General features: G+C 40.1%; 1 protein-coding gene across 1 annotated transcript in view; it reads left to right on the top strand.

The window, feature by feature from the left end:
• DROSHA (drosha ribonuclease III) overlaps window positions 1-18,622 on the top strand; it is a 136,538-nt gene that overhangs the window by 10,546 nt on the left and 107,370 nt on the right. Inside the window, exons 5-10 of the mRNA XM_025388491.1 lie at window positions 677-769; window positions 6,369-6,479; window positions 6,714-6,945; window positions 10,671-10,812; window positions 13,103-13,257; window positions 17,247-17,327. Of these exons, the coding sequence (XP_025244276.1) occupies window positions 677-769; window positions 6,369-6,479; window positions 6,714-6,945; window positions 10,671-10,812; window positions 13,103-13,257; window positions 17,247-17,327 (814 nt within the window). The remainder of the gene's footprint in view (window positions 1-676; window positions 770-6,368; window positions 6,480-6,713; window positions 6,946-10,670; window positions 10,813-13,102; window positions 13,258-17,246; window positions 17,328-18,622) is intronic.

Here is an 18,622-nt window from a genome sequence, read left to right as displayed (position 1 = left end):
TCCTCATTGTTAAATAGGCTCAAAAGCTATTAATATTATTAAACCCCAGTTTTACATTGGAAGGTTTTAAAAATTCCTCATCTATTTTTTTTACATTAAGTAAGCCCAAAATCTCCATTTAGTTTTTTCCCAGATGAAAAATAGCATTCAAGTGACTTAGTCATGGCCTCATGGCAGGTTAGTGATAGCTGGAACTACAACTCAAGCATATAAGCCATAAGCATTAAGAACTCTTTCATTATAGAATCTTGTCCTAATTTTCACTATAAAAGCTTTATAATTTATATTTATTTGATGGGTGCGATAGAGCATTTTCTAGAAATCAATAGGATGTGGAGTTCTTTAGAGTTTTCCCTCTAGGTTAAATAACCAAGGATTGACTGATTGCAAGGTCTTAAGGGAAGATTAGGATAAGATTCCCATTATTGCATAGCATCACGTATGACTGCTTTCTTTAAAGAAAACTGCAAAAATTGTCCAAGTTAGTTAACTTCTGTAAAGTGAAAAGCTCCTTTATCCTCTAATAAATTAAGATGGCATAAAAATGTCCCCTAGTGAATAGTGCCTGAAAAATTCATAGATGTGGTCCATTTATCTAGAAGATGAATTCAGTGAAAAGAGATGGTGTTTTTGAGTCTTTCTGTTGAAAACAGCTCTGTGTATTAATTCCTTTAAGAGAGCGAGAACGGGAGAGACACAGGCATCGAGACAACCGAAGATCACCATCTCTGGAAAGGTCCTACAAAAAAGAGTATAAGAGATCTGGAAGGTAAGCAAGGAGTTGACACTGAAAGAAGTCGTAGGATTATCTCCTTGAATTCAAATTTTGTGCTTGTACAGAGCAGCAGCCAAGTCTTCATAATGGCCTCAGAGTCTGTCCAAGGTGACCTGCGAAAAGCTAAACAGCCTTTAATTTAAAAAACTTTACTTTCAAGATGCATTGATTATGCCCAGGGAAAATCTTGATAAATTTCCAAAAATTAGAAATTATACAGACCACTTTTTCTGACCACAGTGCTATAAAACTATACATTAATAATTTTAGAAGACCTTGGAAATTCATAATTATGCTCTTAAATTTACATGTTTCAGAAAAAAAGAGCAAAACTGCAGTCATATTTTCATTAGAAAATGACATTGAGATTGCTATCACCCACAACTTAAAGGGTGTAATCAATTCTATATCCCAAAGTAAAATTTTTGGTCTTACATTAATATAATGGTAATGAATAACAGCACTCTAGAATCTGACAGATTCGGGGTCAGTTACTAGCTTTCCCAACTTTATTACTGGGCACAGTTACCAGTTTCTTTGTTTGTAAGATAAGGACCATTATATGTACCTTCTTGAGTGATAAGGGGTCATTGAGATAATGCATGTCAGACACTTAGAACTGGCCTGAAGTAAGTGCCAAATAAGTGGTAACTATATATGTAATTATTATCTGAGCACTTGGCTATAGAAATTGGTGGAACTTAAGAAAAGCAGAAAAAGGTATTTAAAGATAAATTAATGAAATGAAAACAGAACTATAGTGATATAACTATATTGTAAGTAAATGCAAATACAATTTTTAAAGTGGGAAATCAAGAAAAGAAAAATCTACATAATATTAGGTTTGAGAAAGTGTATTATTACAGGAATGAAAGGAAATTTAAAAATTTAAAACAGTATAAAAATTAACTTGAATGTGATGGGTTGATTTCTAAGAAAACAAAAATAATTTCACGTAAGAAGCAGAAAACTTTAGTAGGTCAATAACTGGAAAAAATGGAAAAAGCTTACTTTGCACCACCTCTAAAAAAAGTTTTAAAGTGATCTTGAACACTTAAAAAAAGATGGAAGGAAAGCTCAGATCATTCTGTGGTAGCAGGAAAAACCAGATGGCGAGACCTAACCAAGGGAAAAAAATGGCACAAAAATGACACAGCAATCTCTCTTACAAATATGGATATAAAATCACTAATTAGGATATTAGCAAATGTTTTCAGTAGTTTGTTAAAATAACTGATAGAGTTTATTCCAAGACTGCATGGATAGAAAAGTTAATATTAGAAAATCTATATTCTTTGTGTCAAGATCTGTAGGGTTATCTCAGTACTTGCCTTTTAGGTATTTAAAGTAAAACCAACATCCATTTGTGCGTAAAAACTAGTAAACTAGAAATATTAGCGGACGTCTTTAACATGATGAAGAACGCTAGCTCATGATGAACCTGATGGATACCACCCCAGAGAGTCAAATGTGGTGTTGAAACCTGCAGGCCTTTCCCATACAAATTTGAAAAAAGGCAAGGTGACCCCATTGCTTATAATTGTTACTGAATATCCTTATGATACAATCAACATGCTAATTAAAAACATGGTGTGTTTGTGTGTCCCGGGTATTGTACTGGTATGGGTGATAGAGTCATTAACAAAGGCCCCCACTTAATAGGAAAAGGAAAGTTAAGTGCTGTAAGTGCGTTTGATAGGACACTTACATATTGCTGTGGATTAGATGAGATTAATTAGGAAGGATGAAATGCCATGGATTAGATGGGATTAATTAGGAAGCATGAAAAGAGGGCCTGAGGAGGAGGAGAAGGAGAGGAGATAGGAGAAAAGTGAGGGTATTGTGTCAGTGGACATCATTGAGGACCTATTTGAAGTGGATGATTTTTAAGGTATAAGTGCTGGAAATAGCCTCGGTTTAATGGTTTCTTCTCTAATGGTTGGTAGCTTACAGAGAAGGTAGACTTGAATTCTATGAGTTCTGACTAATGCAGTAGAAAATAAAAATGAGAGATGGAAAACTATGAAGGGGAAAAGTTACCAGTTTGCCCTATAGCATAGTGGCAAGAAGAAACATTGGGAGTTTGGATTTTGAATTTTGGAGTGCCTGAGACACTTACCTAAAAAAGATCTTTTGTTCTGTGTTGAAATGCCCTTCTTAAAGTGTTAAAAAGAAATATTAAGTGATGTTTACAACAGATGACCCTGACCATTCATTACATCATTCACAACGCCTGCTTAAAAGGATGGGTGAGGATGTCTTTTGCCTGTGTTTCTTGGCAATAATAATAAACATTTGGTGGGATTTCTTTTCAGAACATGCTGAAATGTCTATATCAACCATATTAGCATTTAACTACCACTTCCTAGGTTTATCATATTAGATAAGTGACTGATTTTCAAGGCTGTTTCCTCCTTTGTAGGGGGTGTTTATATCTGCCTCCTAGGGTTGCTGTCAGGATTAAATGTGAAATGTCAGTAAAGTGCTCAGCAGAGTGCCAGCCTCAGAGTAAGCACCAAAACAAACAAAAAAGAGCCACTAGAGTTGCCATTATTACCTGACAGTATTTAATAGCCTTTTTAATAAAAGGGACTACCTGGTTAGAAAGTGTAATGCAAAGAAAAATTAAATTTACAATTTACTATGGAAAGTTATTAATAAATTAATTAAGCATCTTATAATGCATAGGACCAATGGGAAGAAAACTAATAAAATGTAGCTGATGACAAAGAAGGTGATGTAGTGAAAGGAAGGTATGTCCTGTTCCTGTAGTGGATAACCATGTTGTAAAAATACCAGTTTTCTTCACAATATAATCAGGCACCACATGGCATTTCAGTCAGTGACAGACTCTATACAACACTGGTCCCAAAGATTATAATACCTTATTTTTTTTACTGGACCTTTTCTATGTTCAAATGTGTCTGGGTACACAAATACTTACCATTGTATCATAATTGCCTGCAGTATTCAGTACAGTCACATGCTGTACAGGTTTGTAGCCTAGTAGCAACAGGCTATACCACCTGTCCTAGGCATGTAGTAGGCTATACCATCTAAGTTTGTGTAGGCACACTGTGATGTTTGAACAGTGATGAAATCACCTAAGGACTCATTTCTTAGAATGTATCTCTGTTGTTAAGTGACACATGACTGTAATCTATAATTTTATTGTAACTTCAGTTAAAGTACTGTGTTTTTTTTTTTTGTAGTTTTAAAAATGTAAAAAGAGATAGGGATCTCACTTTGTTGGCCAGGTCGGTCTTGAACTACTGGCCTCAAGTGATCTTCCTACCTCGGCCTCCCGAAGTGCTGGGATTACAGGCATGAGCCACCATGTCTGACCCAGAGTACTGACTTTAGAACTTCGTAATGACTCTTTAACTTTTCCTTGAGATAGAAGTTAGGATAATGAAGATAAATAGTAATGCAAGGATACTTACTCTGGAAGTATTAAATGTTCTGGAAATATATAATAATTGAAAAAGTTTGATACAGGTTAAATAGATCAATGAAACAACTGTAGAGCAACATTCAAGAATATATATTACACCTAATAAATAATATATAAAGTTATATGTGATAAAGAATATTTTTTTTTTCAAATCAGAGGAGAAATTGGCAGTTGGTGAGCCATTTGGAGGAAAAATTGAGATTAGATTTCTGCCTTACACCTTGGAGAGAGAGAATTTAAAAATTGTATTAAAAGTAACTGATGAAAATATAAAATCTTTTTTTAACCTTGGGATAGGAAATGACTTCCAAGCATACTAAGGCAGGGAGCATAAAAAGATCTCTAGATTTAACTTTATAAAAGTTGTATGTAGCCACAAACAAACAAACAAACAGATTTCAAAGCAAGAAACTGGAAACGGTTACAATGCATATGACAGAGGGAGGACAGATATCTTAATGAAAACTGTTTCAACAAAGAAAGACTCTAATCATAATTTTAAAAATATTTGCATAGCCTATGACCAGAATGTTCACAAAAGAAGTAAGCATGAAATGTATTCATTTCAGTATTGATAAAATATTTCAAATTAAATTATATGAAAATACTTTTTCATCAGAATGGCAAAGATGAAAAATAACCGTGGTGATGGGATGTGTGGAAATGGGAACTCTTATGTGGTTTTGATGGTAGTCTAAACGAGTACTACCAAACTAGAGAGAAGCCTTAAAAAGTATACATCTGGGAAAGAATCTGACAAGTGTGCAAAGAACACAAATGTGTTCATGATAGCATTGTTTATGGTGGAAGAAAAGTAAATGTTAACCTAAATGACTATTATTAGATTTGTTAAATTATGGTATATACTTAGAATAATAATACACCTATTAAAAATGCTCCAAATATAGAATTATTGAAATAGCTGTTCCTGATTTACTACTGAATGAGAAGGTCAGGCTATAACATTAAAACATTTGTGAAATATAGTGATTACCTCTGAGTGGTGTTATGTGTGGTTTTTGTTTTATTTTTGTTTATGTTTGTGCTTTATTTTTTTCTACAGTGAATGTACATTGACAGTAATTTTTCTGGTAACAAAACTAATGATGCATATTGTAATGTTTAGAAGTTGTATAAATAATATATGTACTCTTTCTAATCCTCCCCAAGTATACATACCTACACACACATATATACATACAGACTTTGCCTGTTATAAAATTACAAGTTAGTGGTAGAGTTAATGAGAATACTTGTTGCTTTGATCTGGATGTAAACTTTCATGGATAGTAGTAACTTTGTTAGTGGAGCTGTGAAGGCTACCAGCTGGGCTTACAAAGCAGTTTTTCTGCTTAGCTGGATTCTCAAGGTCTCTGTGTTCTACCTAAATTTCTTGGGCTTAAATTAAAATCTACCCTATAGGTTTTGTTGTTATCATTGTTGTTTTGAGATAGGGTTTTGCTCTGTTGCCCAGGCTGGAGTGCGTGGTACGGTCATATCTCACTACAGCCTCAGCCTTTCAGGCTCATGTGATCCTCCCACCTCAGCCTCCTGAGTAGCTGGGACTACAGGTGTGCACCAACATGCCTGGCTAATTTTTGTATTTCTTGTAGAGACAGGATTTCACCATGTTACCCAGGCTGGTCTGGAACCCCTGGGCTTAAGTGATCCTCCTGCCTCGGCCTTCCAAAGTGCTGGGATTACAGACGTGAGCCACCATGCCCAGCTGATCCTATAGGTTTTTCCCTCCAAGTACGTCCATCGGATGGGTCTTTGCAGATTTCAAGCCCCAGGAAGTCAAGGAGATGGAGTTGTTTTTTCATCCTTCTTTATTGACTGAGTTAATATTAATATTTGTGAGGACCAAAATTAGGCAAAGTGTTGGTTCGCCAAGTAGTAATGCCCAACACTGGGGTTCCAGAGACATAGTTAGGGATGACATAACTGGTTCATTCTTGGATTATAATTATAGTCCTCAGGCTAAATTTATGGCCATATTGAGACCCTGTTTTGTGAAATTTTAAAGTCTTTTTTTCCTGGCAAAGACAGATGTGGAGGATTCAAAACTGGTATTCTCATTTCTGAAATTGTCCATACGTGGACATTTCCAAACATTTCGCAAATATGTTTTTCTTTTAGGAGTTACGGTTTATCGGTTGTTCCTGAACCTGCTGGATGCACACCAGAATTACCTGGGGAGATTATTAAAAATACAGATTCTTGGGCCCCACCCCTGGAGATTGTGAATCAGTAAGTAGATCTGGGGTGGGGCCTGGGAATTTGTATTTTTAAACAAGTAAACTTCAGGTGATTCTGATGCCACCAGACTGGTATTTGGGAATCACTGGTTTAACAAAAGTACACATGGTGATTTGGCATGGTATTCGTATTTTAGGCGAAAAATGCACCAAGTAGGTGAAATAGAATAGTTTTTATAATGGCAGAGTATTTTTAATAATTAATCTCCTTTGCCCTCTTTTGAAGTCGCTCCCCAAGTAGGGAGAAGAAGAGAGCTCGTTGGGAGGAAGAAAAAGACCGATGGAGTGACAACCAGAGCTCTGGCAAAGACAAGAACTATACCTCAATCAAGGAAAAAGAGCCTGAGGAGACCACGCCTGACAAGAATGAGGAGGAGGAAGAAGAACTTCTTAAGCCTGTGTGGATTCGATGCACTCATTCAGAAAACTACTATTCTAGTGACCCCATGGATCAGGTGGTAGGTCCGAAGTAGCAGACAAGCTGTAGACCAGGGTTTCTGTGTGTTGTCACTATTGGCATTTGGGGCTGGATAATTCTTGATTGTGGGGACTGCCCTATGTATTGCAGGATGTTTAGCAGCATCTCTGGGCTCTGCCTATTAGATGCCAGTAGTACCCCTCCCCAGTTGTCTTCAAATATTGCTAAATGTCCCTTGGGGGGAAAGATCACCCCCAGTTGAGAATCACTATTACAGACAAAAGCTGTTTTAAAAAGCGAAAGGCCAAGAGTGCAGTAGGTTAATTAAAGTATCTTTTTACAATGAATTTTTTTTTATTTGAGACGGTCTCGCTCAGCCACCCAGGCTGGAGTGCAGTGGCACGATCGTGGTTCACTGCAGCCTTGATCTTCCAGGCTCAAGTGATTCTCCCACTTCAGCCCTCTGAGTAGCTAGAACTACTGGGACACGAGCCACCGTGACTGGCTTATTTATTTATTTATTTTTTAGTAGAGATGAGGTCATACTGTTGCCCACTCTGGTCTCGAACTCCTGAGCTCAAGCAATCCTCTGGCCTTGGCCTCCCAAAGTGCTGGGATTACAGGTGTGAGTCACTGTGCCCAGCCTATTCTACATTTTTAATGATACTGGTAGTCTTGATACTGGTGGTTTCATAAGGTTTCATGTGTAACTAGTTTATGCAGTTTGTGGTGTGTATGTGTATATGTATGTGTGTTTTTCCTCCAAAATGAGAAATAAGGAAGAATTTGAGTTTGTCTCTTCGAAGTGTATCCTTGACCAAAAGAGCACCAACCCTATGAAGTTGCCCATGCATATCAGCTAGTTTTGCAGAAAGGGAGAGCCATTGTCACCCTTAATGAGCTGGAGGGAGGACTCCTAGAGCATATGCTGCCAGGGCTGGGGTGCCTGTGGTGGTACATTGCCGTCGCAGACTCCACCACTATCTCTACATGCTCACTTCTCTTTTCTTTCTTCCATCTCCATTTTATTTTCTGTCCCTGTCTCCTTTTTGCTCTCTCTTCCCCTCTTCCTCTCTTCCCCTTAGGCATTATGCCTCCATCCTGTTAGGCGTATTTGCCACAGAGTAGGCATGAGTGGACATCTCATTCATTTAATCAATGAACTCATGTACAGATTTAGGGCATGAAAAGTTGCAGATGTTAGATTTAGTGCATGGGATTAGGTAAGAGATAAGAGAGGGTTTTGTTTGGAATTTTGTGAAAATAGCTTCTGTTTGGACTCGATCTGTGGGGAACTTGAGATTTCTGTGTTTTTGGAAACAAAGGATTTGAGAAGTCTCTCATAGTGGTGTGATATTTTATTTGACAAATTAGAGCAGGCTTTTAAGTCATAGTTGATGTGGTACAGGGAAGGGAAAGCTCACATACTGTGCACTTTCACGGTGCCAGAACGTTAGTCCATGCTTCTCATGTTGTCTTAGTTAACCCTGAAAATACCCCTGGCAAGAGGGTCTTTCTGTCAGTCAGAAATGCTGCTGGGAGTAATAACACCTGACTAAGTGGGACTTAAACAAGCTGGGTTTGTTCTTCTCATGATAAGGTACCTGGAGGGAGGCCATGGCTGGTGTTCACTGAGTGGCTTAGTGATGGCAGGCCCTGCTGTCTTCCTGAGCATCTTCCACAGTTGCAGGATGATGCAGGACCAGCATGCCTCAGGTCCTTATACACCTGTGTCCCCACATGCAGGATGCAGAGGGCATGTTGGATGAGCATTCTTCCAGTGTCTTGCCCAAGCTCTCCTTTCATCCGTTGACTCCCCTTCCATCCGTTTACCAGAGCCATGTGACATGCCTACCCCAGGGATTTGTTTTTCCTTACTGCCATGACAGAGTTCCACAAACAGCATGGCTTGAAACCACACACATTTGTCCTCTCACAGCTCGGGAGGCCAGAAGTCCAGCTTGGGTCTCCCTGGCTCCATCAGGATGTCAGCAGATCTGTGTTCCTTTATGGAGGCTCTGGAGAAAATCTGTTTTCTTGCTCATTCAGGTTGCTGGCAGAGTTCAGTTCCTTGTGTCTGGAGGACAGAGGACCTTGTATCCTTGCTGGCTGTAAGGTCAGGGTACTTCTTCGTTCCTCCAGGCCATGTGCATTTCTTGACTTGTGGATCCCTTCCTCTGTCTTCAAAGCCAGTAATGGTGGTTGAGTCCTTCTCATGGTTTAAATATCTCTTGCCTCTTTTTCTGTTACATCTCTGACCCCTGTTGGCAAAGGTTCCCTGCTTTTAAGGGCTCCTGTGCTAAGATTGGGTCCACCCAGCTGCAAGTCCGTTTTGCCATGTAAGTTAACATATATATTTAATTTCTGGGGATTAGGACATGGACATCTTTGGGGGGCTGGGTGGCTCAGTCTACCTTCCCAGAGATCAGGAGTTCTCTGCCCCAAATCTGATAGAATACTGCTTCTATTAGGAAGAAGGAAAGAATGGCTGCCATAGGTGTTATCATTCTTAAAACAATAAAGATGAAGACACTGAAGTTCAGGGAGTTTAAACAGGCAGAGCTGGTTGTTTTTTTATTACATATTTATACGAGTATATTAAAACTGCAGTGTAGGAGGAAGACTGATAAACTCAAAAGGCTGACATTTGCCTTTGAGTTTTGTCATCTGTGGTGCAGAGAAGGTGGTGAGGATGTCAAAGCTATACCGGCATTGCCACTCTCAACAATGAGATGCGGCCTGAATTATCCCTTCTTCTGGGTACCAGATTTTATGATTTGCCTTAATTTTACATTTGGCAGGTCTGGTTTTTACATTTTAAGGCTACTAAGTCAGAGTGTGGACATGTGAAATGATTTTCAGCCTGGAAAATGAGTGAGGAAAAGTGGAAAATTTCCTCTAGGAATGCTTCGTAGAGTCCCATGTTTGTTCTATGTGTTTGTGTGTGTGTGTGAAAGAGAATGTGTGCATGTTTATATCCTCGTGTTTAAGGCATGAGTGTGTGTGTGTGTGTGAGAGAGAGAGAGAGAGAGACAAAGAGGATATATATGATATTCCTTGTTCCTTGTTGGATTAGTATAGGAGAAGACAGATTATCAGTGATTTTTCAGTAGGAAGTGTACATTCCCTAGGAGGGTATTTGGTGTCAGTTGTTACGATTCTCTGAGGTCATGATTTTTAAAAAAATGTCATGTTAAGAGGGCGTAGATGAACTGTTATAATATTTCTTTTCTTTTTTTTTTTTTTTGAGATGAGGTCTCATTGTGTCACCCAGGCTAGAGTATAGTGGCACAGTCATAGCTCACTGCTTCCTCCAACTCTTGGGCTCAAACAGTTCTCCTGCCTTAGCCTCCCAAGTAGCACGGGCACACACCACCTGGCTAATTTTTTTCTTTTCCATAGAGTTAGGGTCTTGCCATGTTGCTCAGGCTGGTCTTGAACTCCTCGCCTCGAGCAATCCTCCTGCCTCCGCCTCTCAAAGTGTGCTAGGATTACAGGCATGAGCAACCACACCTGGCCTGCTCTAATGTTTCTGAATGTTGGCAAGGCACATTTACCTGAGGACTGTGTCAGCGATAAGTGTGTGTTTGATTCAGAGTATGATTGCCAGTACTTGAGCGTTTTGTTTTTAAATGTTTGTTAAATTGAGGGTTGAAGAATAGCATCTTGCTGTTAAAAATGCTTTGATTACCTGTGAGATCTTACATATCTTTGATATGGTTGTTATTGATATAGTTCCTAATAGTGATCCTTTATTTTTAAAAGGGAGATTCTACAGTAGTTGGAACAAGTAGGCTTCGTGACTTATATGACAAATTTGAGGAGGAGTTGGGGAGCAGGCAAGAAAAGGCCAAAGCTGCTCGGCCTCCGTGGGAACCTCCGAAGACGAAGCTCGATGAAGATTTAGGTGAGTCAGAGTCATTAACTAGTCTGAAACCGTTGCTGTTATAGCTTCATTCCTGAATTTTGGGGAAATACCCTTGAGAGTCCCACATTGAGATTTCTTCTTTTTCATTTTATTTTTCTTAATTACAGTCAGTAAGATACATAGAAGTGGAACTTCCTTCTTATTGATCGTATTTTTCCTTAGTTACATTTGGCAGAATACAGCCATGATCTCACTTGCAAGGCTTGCCAACAAGGGTGCCCCTTGGAGATTGTCCAGTCAGAAGAGTTCAGCATCTTTCCAAAAGAAGGAGCCTGTGCCCCCTGCCTCTCATGAGGACAGACGTCCTTCCTTGGCCCTCTCCTTTGCCAGGTGTGCCTGGTTTGATGAGGGAAACGACGACTATAGCCCAGCTCTGTTTGAAGGTTTCTCTCCACTCGTGTAGACAGTTTGCATAGCTTTTTCCTAAAGTGGTCTATTTTTTCATTTGTATGTTCTGAGGTTCCAAGTAGGTGGTGAGATCTTTGAGGATGGAAATTACTTTTTACCACTTTGTATCCTTAGACCTTAACAGAATGCCGTGCACAGATGAGACATTCAGTGTGCATTTACCTGCATGTTCTCTCTGGCTCTCATCTGCCCACCTCCATGACATCCCACATGCTGAGAGGCAGTTATCCATACTGGGCAAAGGCACCTGAGTCGGGAGCTGGATGGCCTGGGTTTGAATCCCTGCTCTACCACCTACTTGATATGTGACCTTGGTCCAGAAGTTCGTCTCCATCTCAGATTTTTCCCATTTGTAAAATAGGGATGACAGTAGCATCTGTCTCATGCAGTACATGTAAATACAACTCCATGTTGGATTTTATTATGCTACTACTATGTTAATCTCTTATAGGATTAATTTATTTTAAAAACTAATTATTTTTCTTTTTGTAGTGATGGAATCTCACTATGTAGGATTAACTTCTAGGTCTTTTTAAAAAAAAAATGGTGGTAAAATACACATAATATGAAATTTACCATCTTAACCATTTTTAAGCATACAGTTCAATAGGGTTCAACATGACATTGTTTGCAACCAGTTGCCAGAACTATTTTCCTTTCATAAAACTGAAACTCTGTACCTGTTAAGGAATAACTCCCCAGACCCCAATTCCCTGTTCCCTTATTACTACTATGCTGCTTTCTTTCTCTGTGAATTTGACTCTCAGGTATCTCATATATGTGGAATCATGTATATTTGTCTTTTTGTGACTGGCTTGTTTCAGTTAGCGTAAGTCTGTGTCTGTTTTTATTCAGTCACTTTAAGGACTAACATCTTCTCTTGCTGTTATTGAGGGAAAAAAATGTCAAGTCTTTGGTCTTGCATTCCCAGCCTTCACTGTGGCATTCTCAGCACTCCCAGCCCTAACCTCCCAGTGTTTTTCTGTGTGGCCCGCGCTCTAGCTAGTCCACTGTATTCTTAGCTCCATGCTTTTGCCTATGGTGCTCCCTCTTCATTCCTTTCTTCTTCTCTCCTCCTTACCATGCTTCTCCCATCCCGTTGCAGTGCTTGGGTCACATGTGCTCCTTCTTTGAAATTATCACCAGCCTTTCTGGATCCCAGTGAAACAGCCCTTTTGTGGATCATTACATAGCTCAAGTGTTAAACTACATACTACTACTATGGTTTTTCATTTTATCTGACATTGCTCATTGAGTCTTACTTTTTCTTTAAAGATGTTTATTTTCTTTGCTTCCCCAACTAGACTGTGACTTAGCATTGTCTATTTTTTTTTTTTGTGGTATTGCTTAGTAGAGTATTTGGTATAGAGTAGGCCCTTAAGTATTTTCTAGAAGAATAAAGAACTCTTCTTACCTTTAGAGGTTTAGGTCATTTGGAAGTCTCCACAAAAACCAGTTTGTCAGCCGGATGCGGTGGTTCATGCCTATACTCCCAGCACTTTGGGAGGCTGAGACGGGCGTTTCACCTGAGGTCAGGAGTTCGAGACCAGCCTGGCCAACATGGCAAAATCCTGTCTCTACTAAAAATACAAAAGTTAGCTGGGTCTGGTGGTGGGCACCTGTAATCCCAGCTACTCGGGAGGCTAAGGCAGGAGAATCACTTGAACTTGGGAGGTGGAGGTTGCAGTGAGCTGAGATCATGCACTGCACTCCAGTCTGGGTAACAGAGTGAGACACCCTGCACTCCCGCCTGGGTGACAGAGCAAGACCCTGTCGCCAAAAAAAAAAAAAAAAAAGGAAAAGAAAAAACCCAGTTTGTTAATTCCATCAGTTTCTGTGTTTTTCTCCCAACCCCTGTTAGAGAGTTCCAGCGAATCCGAGTGTGAGTCTGATGAGGACAGCACCTGTTCTAGCAGCTCAGACTCTGAAGTTTTTGACGTCATTGCAGAAATCAAACGCAAAAAGGCCCACCCTGACCGGCTTCATGATGAACTTTGGTACAACGATCCAGGCCAGGTGCGTGTTTTTATGCCCTTGCTGTGAAGGTTGCAAACCCAGACATAACGGTTATTGCTCTGGGCTCAGAAGATGCATGTTGCCTTGTATTGAAACTGAATTTTACTCTCAGGCTTGTGTCCTTCAGAGCTGTTTTTTTTCAGCTTCGGGTTCAGTTCCAAAGCATAAGCACCAGAGCAGCTGTCCCTTGAATCATTTTTGATGATGTTTGTAAATTCTGTGTTGGGGAAAGGAGTAATGGCCCTGCCTCATTAAACTTGGAGTAGATGGAAGAAGACACATGGTAGGATGAGAGAGAACTGGGAGGTCTTTTTAGAAGTAGTTCACCTGGAAGGTATCTTGCTGCATAATAGTAAATAAGTCCTATAAAATTTCATTTTTTTTAGTTGGTAACAGTCACAAGTTCTCTTCCTTGTTAAGCATGTTTGAGCTAATGACATAATAGGTGGACATAATTATTTTTATTTTTAATTACTGTCTTAATATGAAGTAATACACAATAAAATTAGCATTGTTAAAAAAGATTTGTGTCACACAGATATATAATACGTACAAAAATTGTATCTTTAATGCATGTAAAGTTAGGAAGCATAATAAAGCATATCTATAAAAAGATAATTTAAAATTTATATTTCATGAGTAAATTTATAACGTTCTATATTAATTAAAATGCTTTTCTCCTGGTTCTTGTTAGACGACAGCTATCCATCTTTTTTTTATAGAATGTCTGGGAGAAATGTATTTTGTGTGTTCCTTTTACTGTCTTGGAATTGAGCAGAAATGTTTGCAAAACTGCCAATGCATTTTAAAACTTGGTTTTCTTTTTAAACAGCTTTGTTGAGTTATAATTTACATATGATACAATTGTACTTCAAATTTATAATCCAGCATTTTTTAGTATATTCATGGGGCTGCACAACTATCACTACAATTGAATTTTAGGACATTTTTGTCCCCCCTAAAATAAACTTCCTCCATATATGGGTTTTTTTTTTTTTTTTTGAGAACTGGTCTCACATTGTTGGTCTGGCTGGAGTGCACTGGCGCAATAACGGCTCACTGGAGCCTTGACTTCCCAGGCCAAAGCGATTCACCTGCTTCAGCCTCCCAAGTATCTAGGACTATAGGGGCGCCCCACTATGCCTGGCTAGTTGTTTTTTTTTTTTTTTTTTGAGATAGAGTTTCATTCTTATTGCCTAGGCTAGAGTGCAATGGTGCGATCTTGGCTCACTGCAACCTCTGCCTCCCGGGTTCAAGTGATTCTCCTGCCTCAGCCTCCCGAGTAGCTGGGATTACAGGCATGCGCCACCACGCCTGGCCAATTTTGTACTTTTAGTAGAGATGGGGTTTCTCCATGTTGGTCAGGCTGGTCTTGAACTCCTGACCTCAGGTGATCCACCTGATTCAGCCTTCCAAAGTGCTGGGATTACAGGTGTGAGCCACTGCGCCTGGTCTGCCTGGCTAGTTTTAAAAAATTATTTGTAGAGATGAGGTCTCGCTATGTTGCCCAGGCTGGTCTCAAACTCGTAGGCTCAAGCAGTCTTCCTGCCTCAGCCTCCCAAAGTGTTGGGATTACAGGTGTGAGCTACTGCACCTGGCCCTCTAGTCTTTTTACTTGACTGTTGTTTTCCTGTTTCACAAGAAGCCTCTACACTGATTTCCGTGGATACCTGTTTCTATCAGAAATTCAACAGTGCTTTGTATACAGTCTCTGTAATGCTGTTTAGTGTTACTGGTTTTGTGTTCTCTGTATAGTTGAGCCTTGTGAAGGGCTGAATATGTAGGATCCCAGACCTTGATAAAAGGCAAGAATGTAGGATGTCTCCACTTCCCTGGAGATCAGTGAGCACTAAGTTAATTTTTTATATTTTTCATCACGGAAGTCATGACTGGCATTAAGAGTGTGTTATAACTTTTTTTTTCTTTTTTTTTTTTGAGACAGAGTCTCCAAAAAACTCCTGCTCTGTTGCCCAGGCTGGAGTTGGAGTGTAGTGGTGTGATCTCAGCTCACTGCAAGCTCCACCTCCCAGGTTCAAGTGATTCTCCTGCCTTAGTCTCCCCAGTGGCTGTGACTACAGGCTTGTGTTACCACGCCCAGCTAATTTTTGTATTTTTAGTAGAGACGAGGTTTCACCATGTTGGCTAGGCTGGTCTTGAACTCCTGACCTCAAGTGATCTGCCTGCCTTGGCCTCCCCAAGTGCTGGGATTACAGGCATGAGCTGTTGCACCCGGCCTTAGGAGTGTGTTATAACTTTTTTTTTTTTTGCGCGATAGAGTTTCATTCTTATTGCCTAGGCTGGAGCGCAGTGGCACAATCTCAGCTCGCTGCAACCTCTGCATATCTAGTTCAAGCAATTCTCCCTGCCTCAGCCTCATGAGTAGCTGGGATTACAGGCGCCCGCCACCACGCCCAGTTAATTTTTGTGTTTTTTTAGTAGAGATGGGGTTTTGCCATGTTGGCCAGGCTGGTCTTGAACTCTTGACCTCAGGTGATCCGTCTGCCTCAGCCTCCCAAAGTGCTGGGATTACAGGCGTGTGCCACCGCACACAGCCGTGTTATGACTTTTGATGAAATCCTGTTACATCTCTTATTTGCCAGCTGTTACTTTAGATCATATCTTAACAGAATCTTTCTTTTTGGTAGTAATATTATTCCTCTGCTGTACCACCTGGATCTTTAGATTTTCCAAGAGGCTAAAGCAAAGTTACAGCTTTTTACTTTAACACTTTTTTTTCAAAAAGTCTTACTGACTTTTACATTTTAATTGGACATACTGAGTTATAAATCTCAATAACTTTAAAGAAATATGTGTGTGTATATATGTATATATATTTTTTCTTTTAAGGCTAGTCAAGTGAAGAAGCAGTGGGAGTGGAGAAGGAATGAAGAAGTCTAACTGGCTGTGATCAATTATTTGTAAAAACCATTACACTCTGACCTATATTTTTAAATTATTACAGAGAAAGAGAAATGGAACTCCACTTCTTCATTTTCCCTATCTGAGCTCTGGTCTTGTTTTTCATTCAGTATTACCATCTGTACCAGAGGAACTCATGAACCTGGCTTGTGAGGCCCTTCAGATTTTGATGTTAGTTCTGCTTCTTTTGGTCTTCTCCCCCACATAAATGGTCCATTTTATTTAGATGGGTCTCGTGGCCCAGAGCATGACGTGGACTTCCTGCCTTCTCTCCTTTTCTGATGGGTGCTGGTGCCTCTAGTGCAGCAGCCCTCTTGTTTTCTTGTCCATCCCATCTGTTTGACACCCCAGCATTACCTACTTTCGAGTGATTTTTTTTTCTTTTAAATTATGAAGCATATCATATATATGTTGTTCTCCTGTCTAGAACAGATATTCCTTGAGCACATGGACCCGCTGTTCTTTATCATCCCCTTGCTTAGCACTCATCCGTTCCAGAAGTTTTGAATTGCTTGCCTATGGAGCCTTGTGGGCGGAGTTTGTGGCACTAAAATTCAGGGAAAGAGATGTAATCTAACCTGACCAGTGTGGGAAGTTTTTCTGGCTTAGTAGCATTTTCTTCTCTCTGCTAGTGAGGTACCTTACAGTTTCTCTTTTCAAAACATCGAATCCGCAGGTCACCTTCAAAACACTCTATGTGTTCCTCCAGGATATAAAATTTGCTTTTGTGAAAGAGTCATTTTTCTTGAGATAAGAAATAGGGAAACAAAAATGTCCTGGGAATTGGTAGAAGAAGATGGGGGCAAACAGTGTGCTGACATTGATATTTTCTGCTTGGCTGCACAAATAACTCGGGAATGCAGGGTTGTCATACAGTTTCCCTTTATCAGACAATATAGAGAGTTTGCAGCTTTATTGGTTTTGGAACATCCGTTTAATCTTCTAACCGTGACAGCCTCTCAGAGCTTCAGTGCTCATGACATTAAAACCCACACATTTTCGGAGGCATCATTGTGCATGGTGTGGATTCTTCCCTCCAATAAAAACGAATTACATTGTGTTTCTGACAGATGAATGATGGACCACTCTGCAAATGCAGCGCAAAGGCAAGACGCACAGGAATTAGGCACAGCATTTATCCTGGAGAAGAGGTAACTGGTTTGGGTTATTATGTTTGTAAATGCCGAGAAGCCAGAAGTAGACAGATGTTGTTGCTGTTCTTTCCCCTATAAATGAAATAATACCATCAAAATTCTCTTCATATTCCCTGATAGTCTCTGTTACTGATAATTGCAGAGGAAAGCACTTGGGTTTTGGGGGTGGAGTGGGGAATGTTCTCGAGGAAACATTAACAAAAGTTTTAGTAGTTTTATTATTTAAAATAGGCATGGTGTATTTGATATGTGTTTCCCATTTTAAGTATTTTTCAACTGTACATATTATAGTTTTATGTTTCATCATAAGTGGCTATGAATGGCCCTGGAGAGATGCTCTTACTAAAGTGCTCTGAGGTGCATGTCTTCTCTCTGTTAGTCTGTCCCTTTCAATTATTGTCCCTCATTTGTTCCCTTTATCTTTTATTTTTATAAGCTATTTTTGTTAATCCCAGGCTCCTCACTTTATAATTCAGTGCATTATATTTAAACACAGTATACATAAAACCTTAATTTCTATTTAAAACTTGTTTGAGGGCTCAATAATAATGGGAATAAAGACTAGGGGATGGTGCCTGATAATTTGAAATACTTGCATCACTTCTGCTCATTTGTCTTTGAAAGTAGGCAAGTGTAGTGAGGAATTGTGGGACAGGATGGCATCTTGTGAGCGTTTGTGCACATGCCTCAGGTTGGGAGCTCTGAGATGTTGATGAGGGATCAACACCTGTGACAGGAAAAGAGCAGAGGTGGGAACTATTCCCCTGTGATGTGGGTCTGATCAGGCCTGGCTTATCAGAATTTGTGTGTGTTGTGTTGGAATGGCCGTCATACCCCCATCTGTCTCAGTCCCCACAGCAAGGTGCCCCAGGAAGGGCACGACCCTGGGAGAGGGGGCTCTGCAGCTGAGGCTGACCCTGAAGGAGCCAATAGCTATAGGCTGTGTGCTGACTACACAGTGCACATTTGGACAGCAGGCTCTTCCTTGAAGGGAGAGGAGATGGGCAGTGGTGCCAGCTAGGGACCCGTAGGCAGGAAAGGCAGGTGACAGTTTGGTCTCCTGGAAGAATGGTCTCATTCTGGGGACTCAGCATGGGTCATTGTATCTGGCTAGTTGGATGTTTGACAGTGGAAGTTAGCTTAATTATGTAGCTTAGCCTTGATAAGCGGGGTCCATGCTGTTGGGCTCATGGGAAGCCTCCTCTCTGCTGCTGTGGTCATTTCATTCATGTGCCCCTCCTGTCGCTCTGGGGTGGCTGAGGTCAGGGGGTGGCTGGCACCAACTGCCCCAG

Source organism: Theropithecus gelada, chromosome 6 (assembly GCF_003255815.1).
Source record: "Theropithecus gelada isolate Dixy chromosome 6, Tgel_1.0, whole genome shotgun sequence".
Classification (NCBI taxonomy): Eukaryota; Metazoa; Chordata; class Mammalia; order Primates; family Cercopithecidae; genus Theropithecus; species Theropithecus gelada.
The sequence above is the reverse complement of the archived record's forward strand: the minus strand, read 5'-3'. Positions and strand labels throughout refer to the sequence as shown.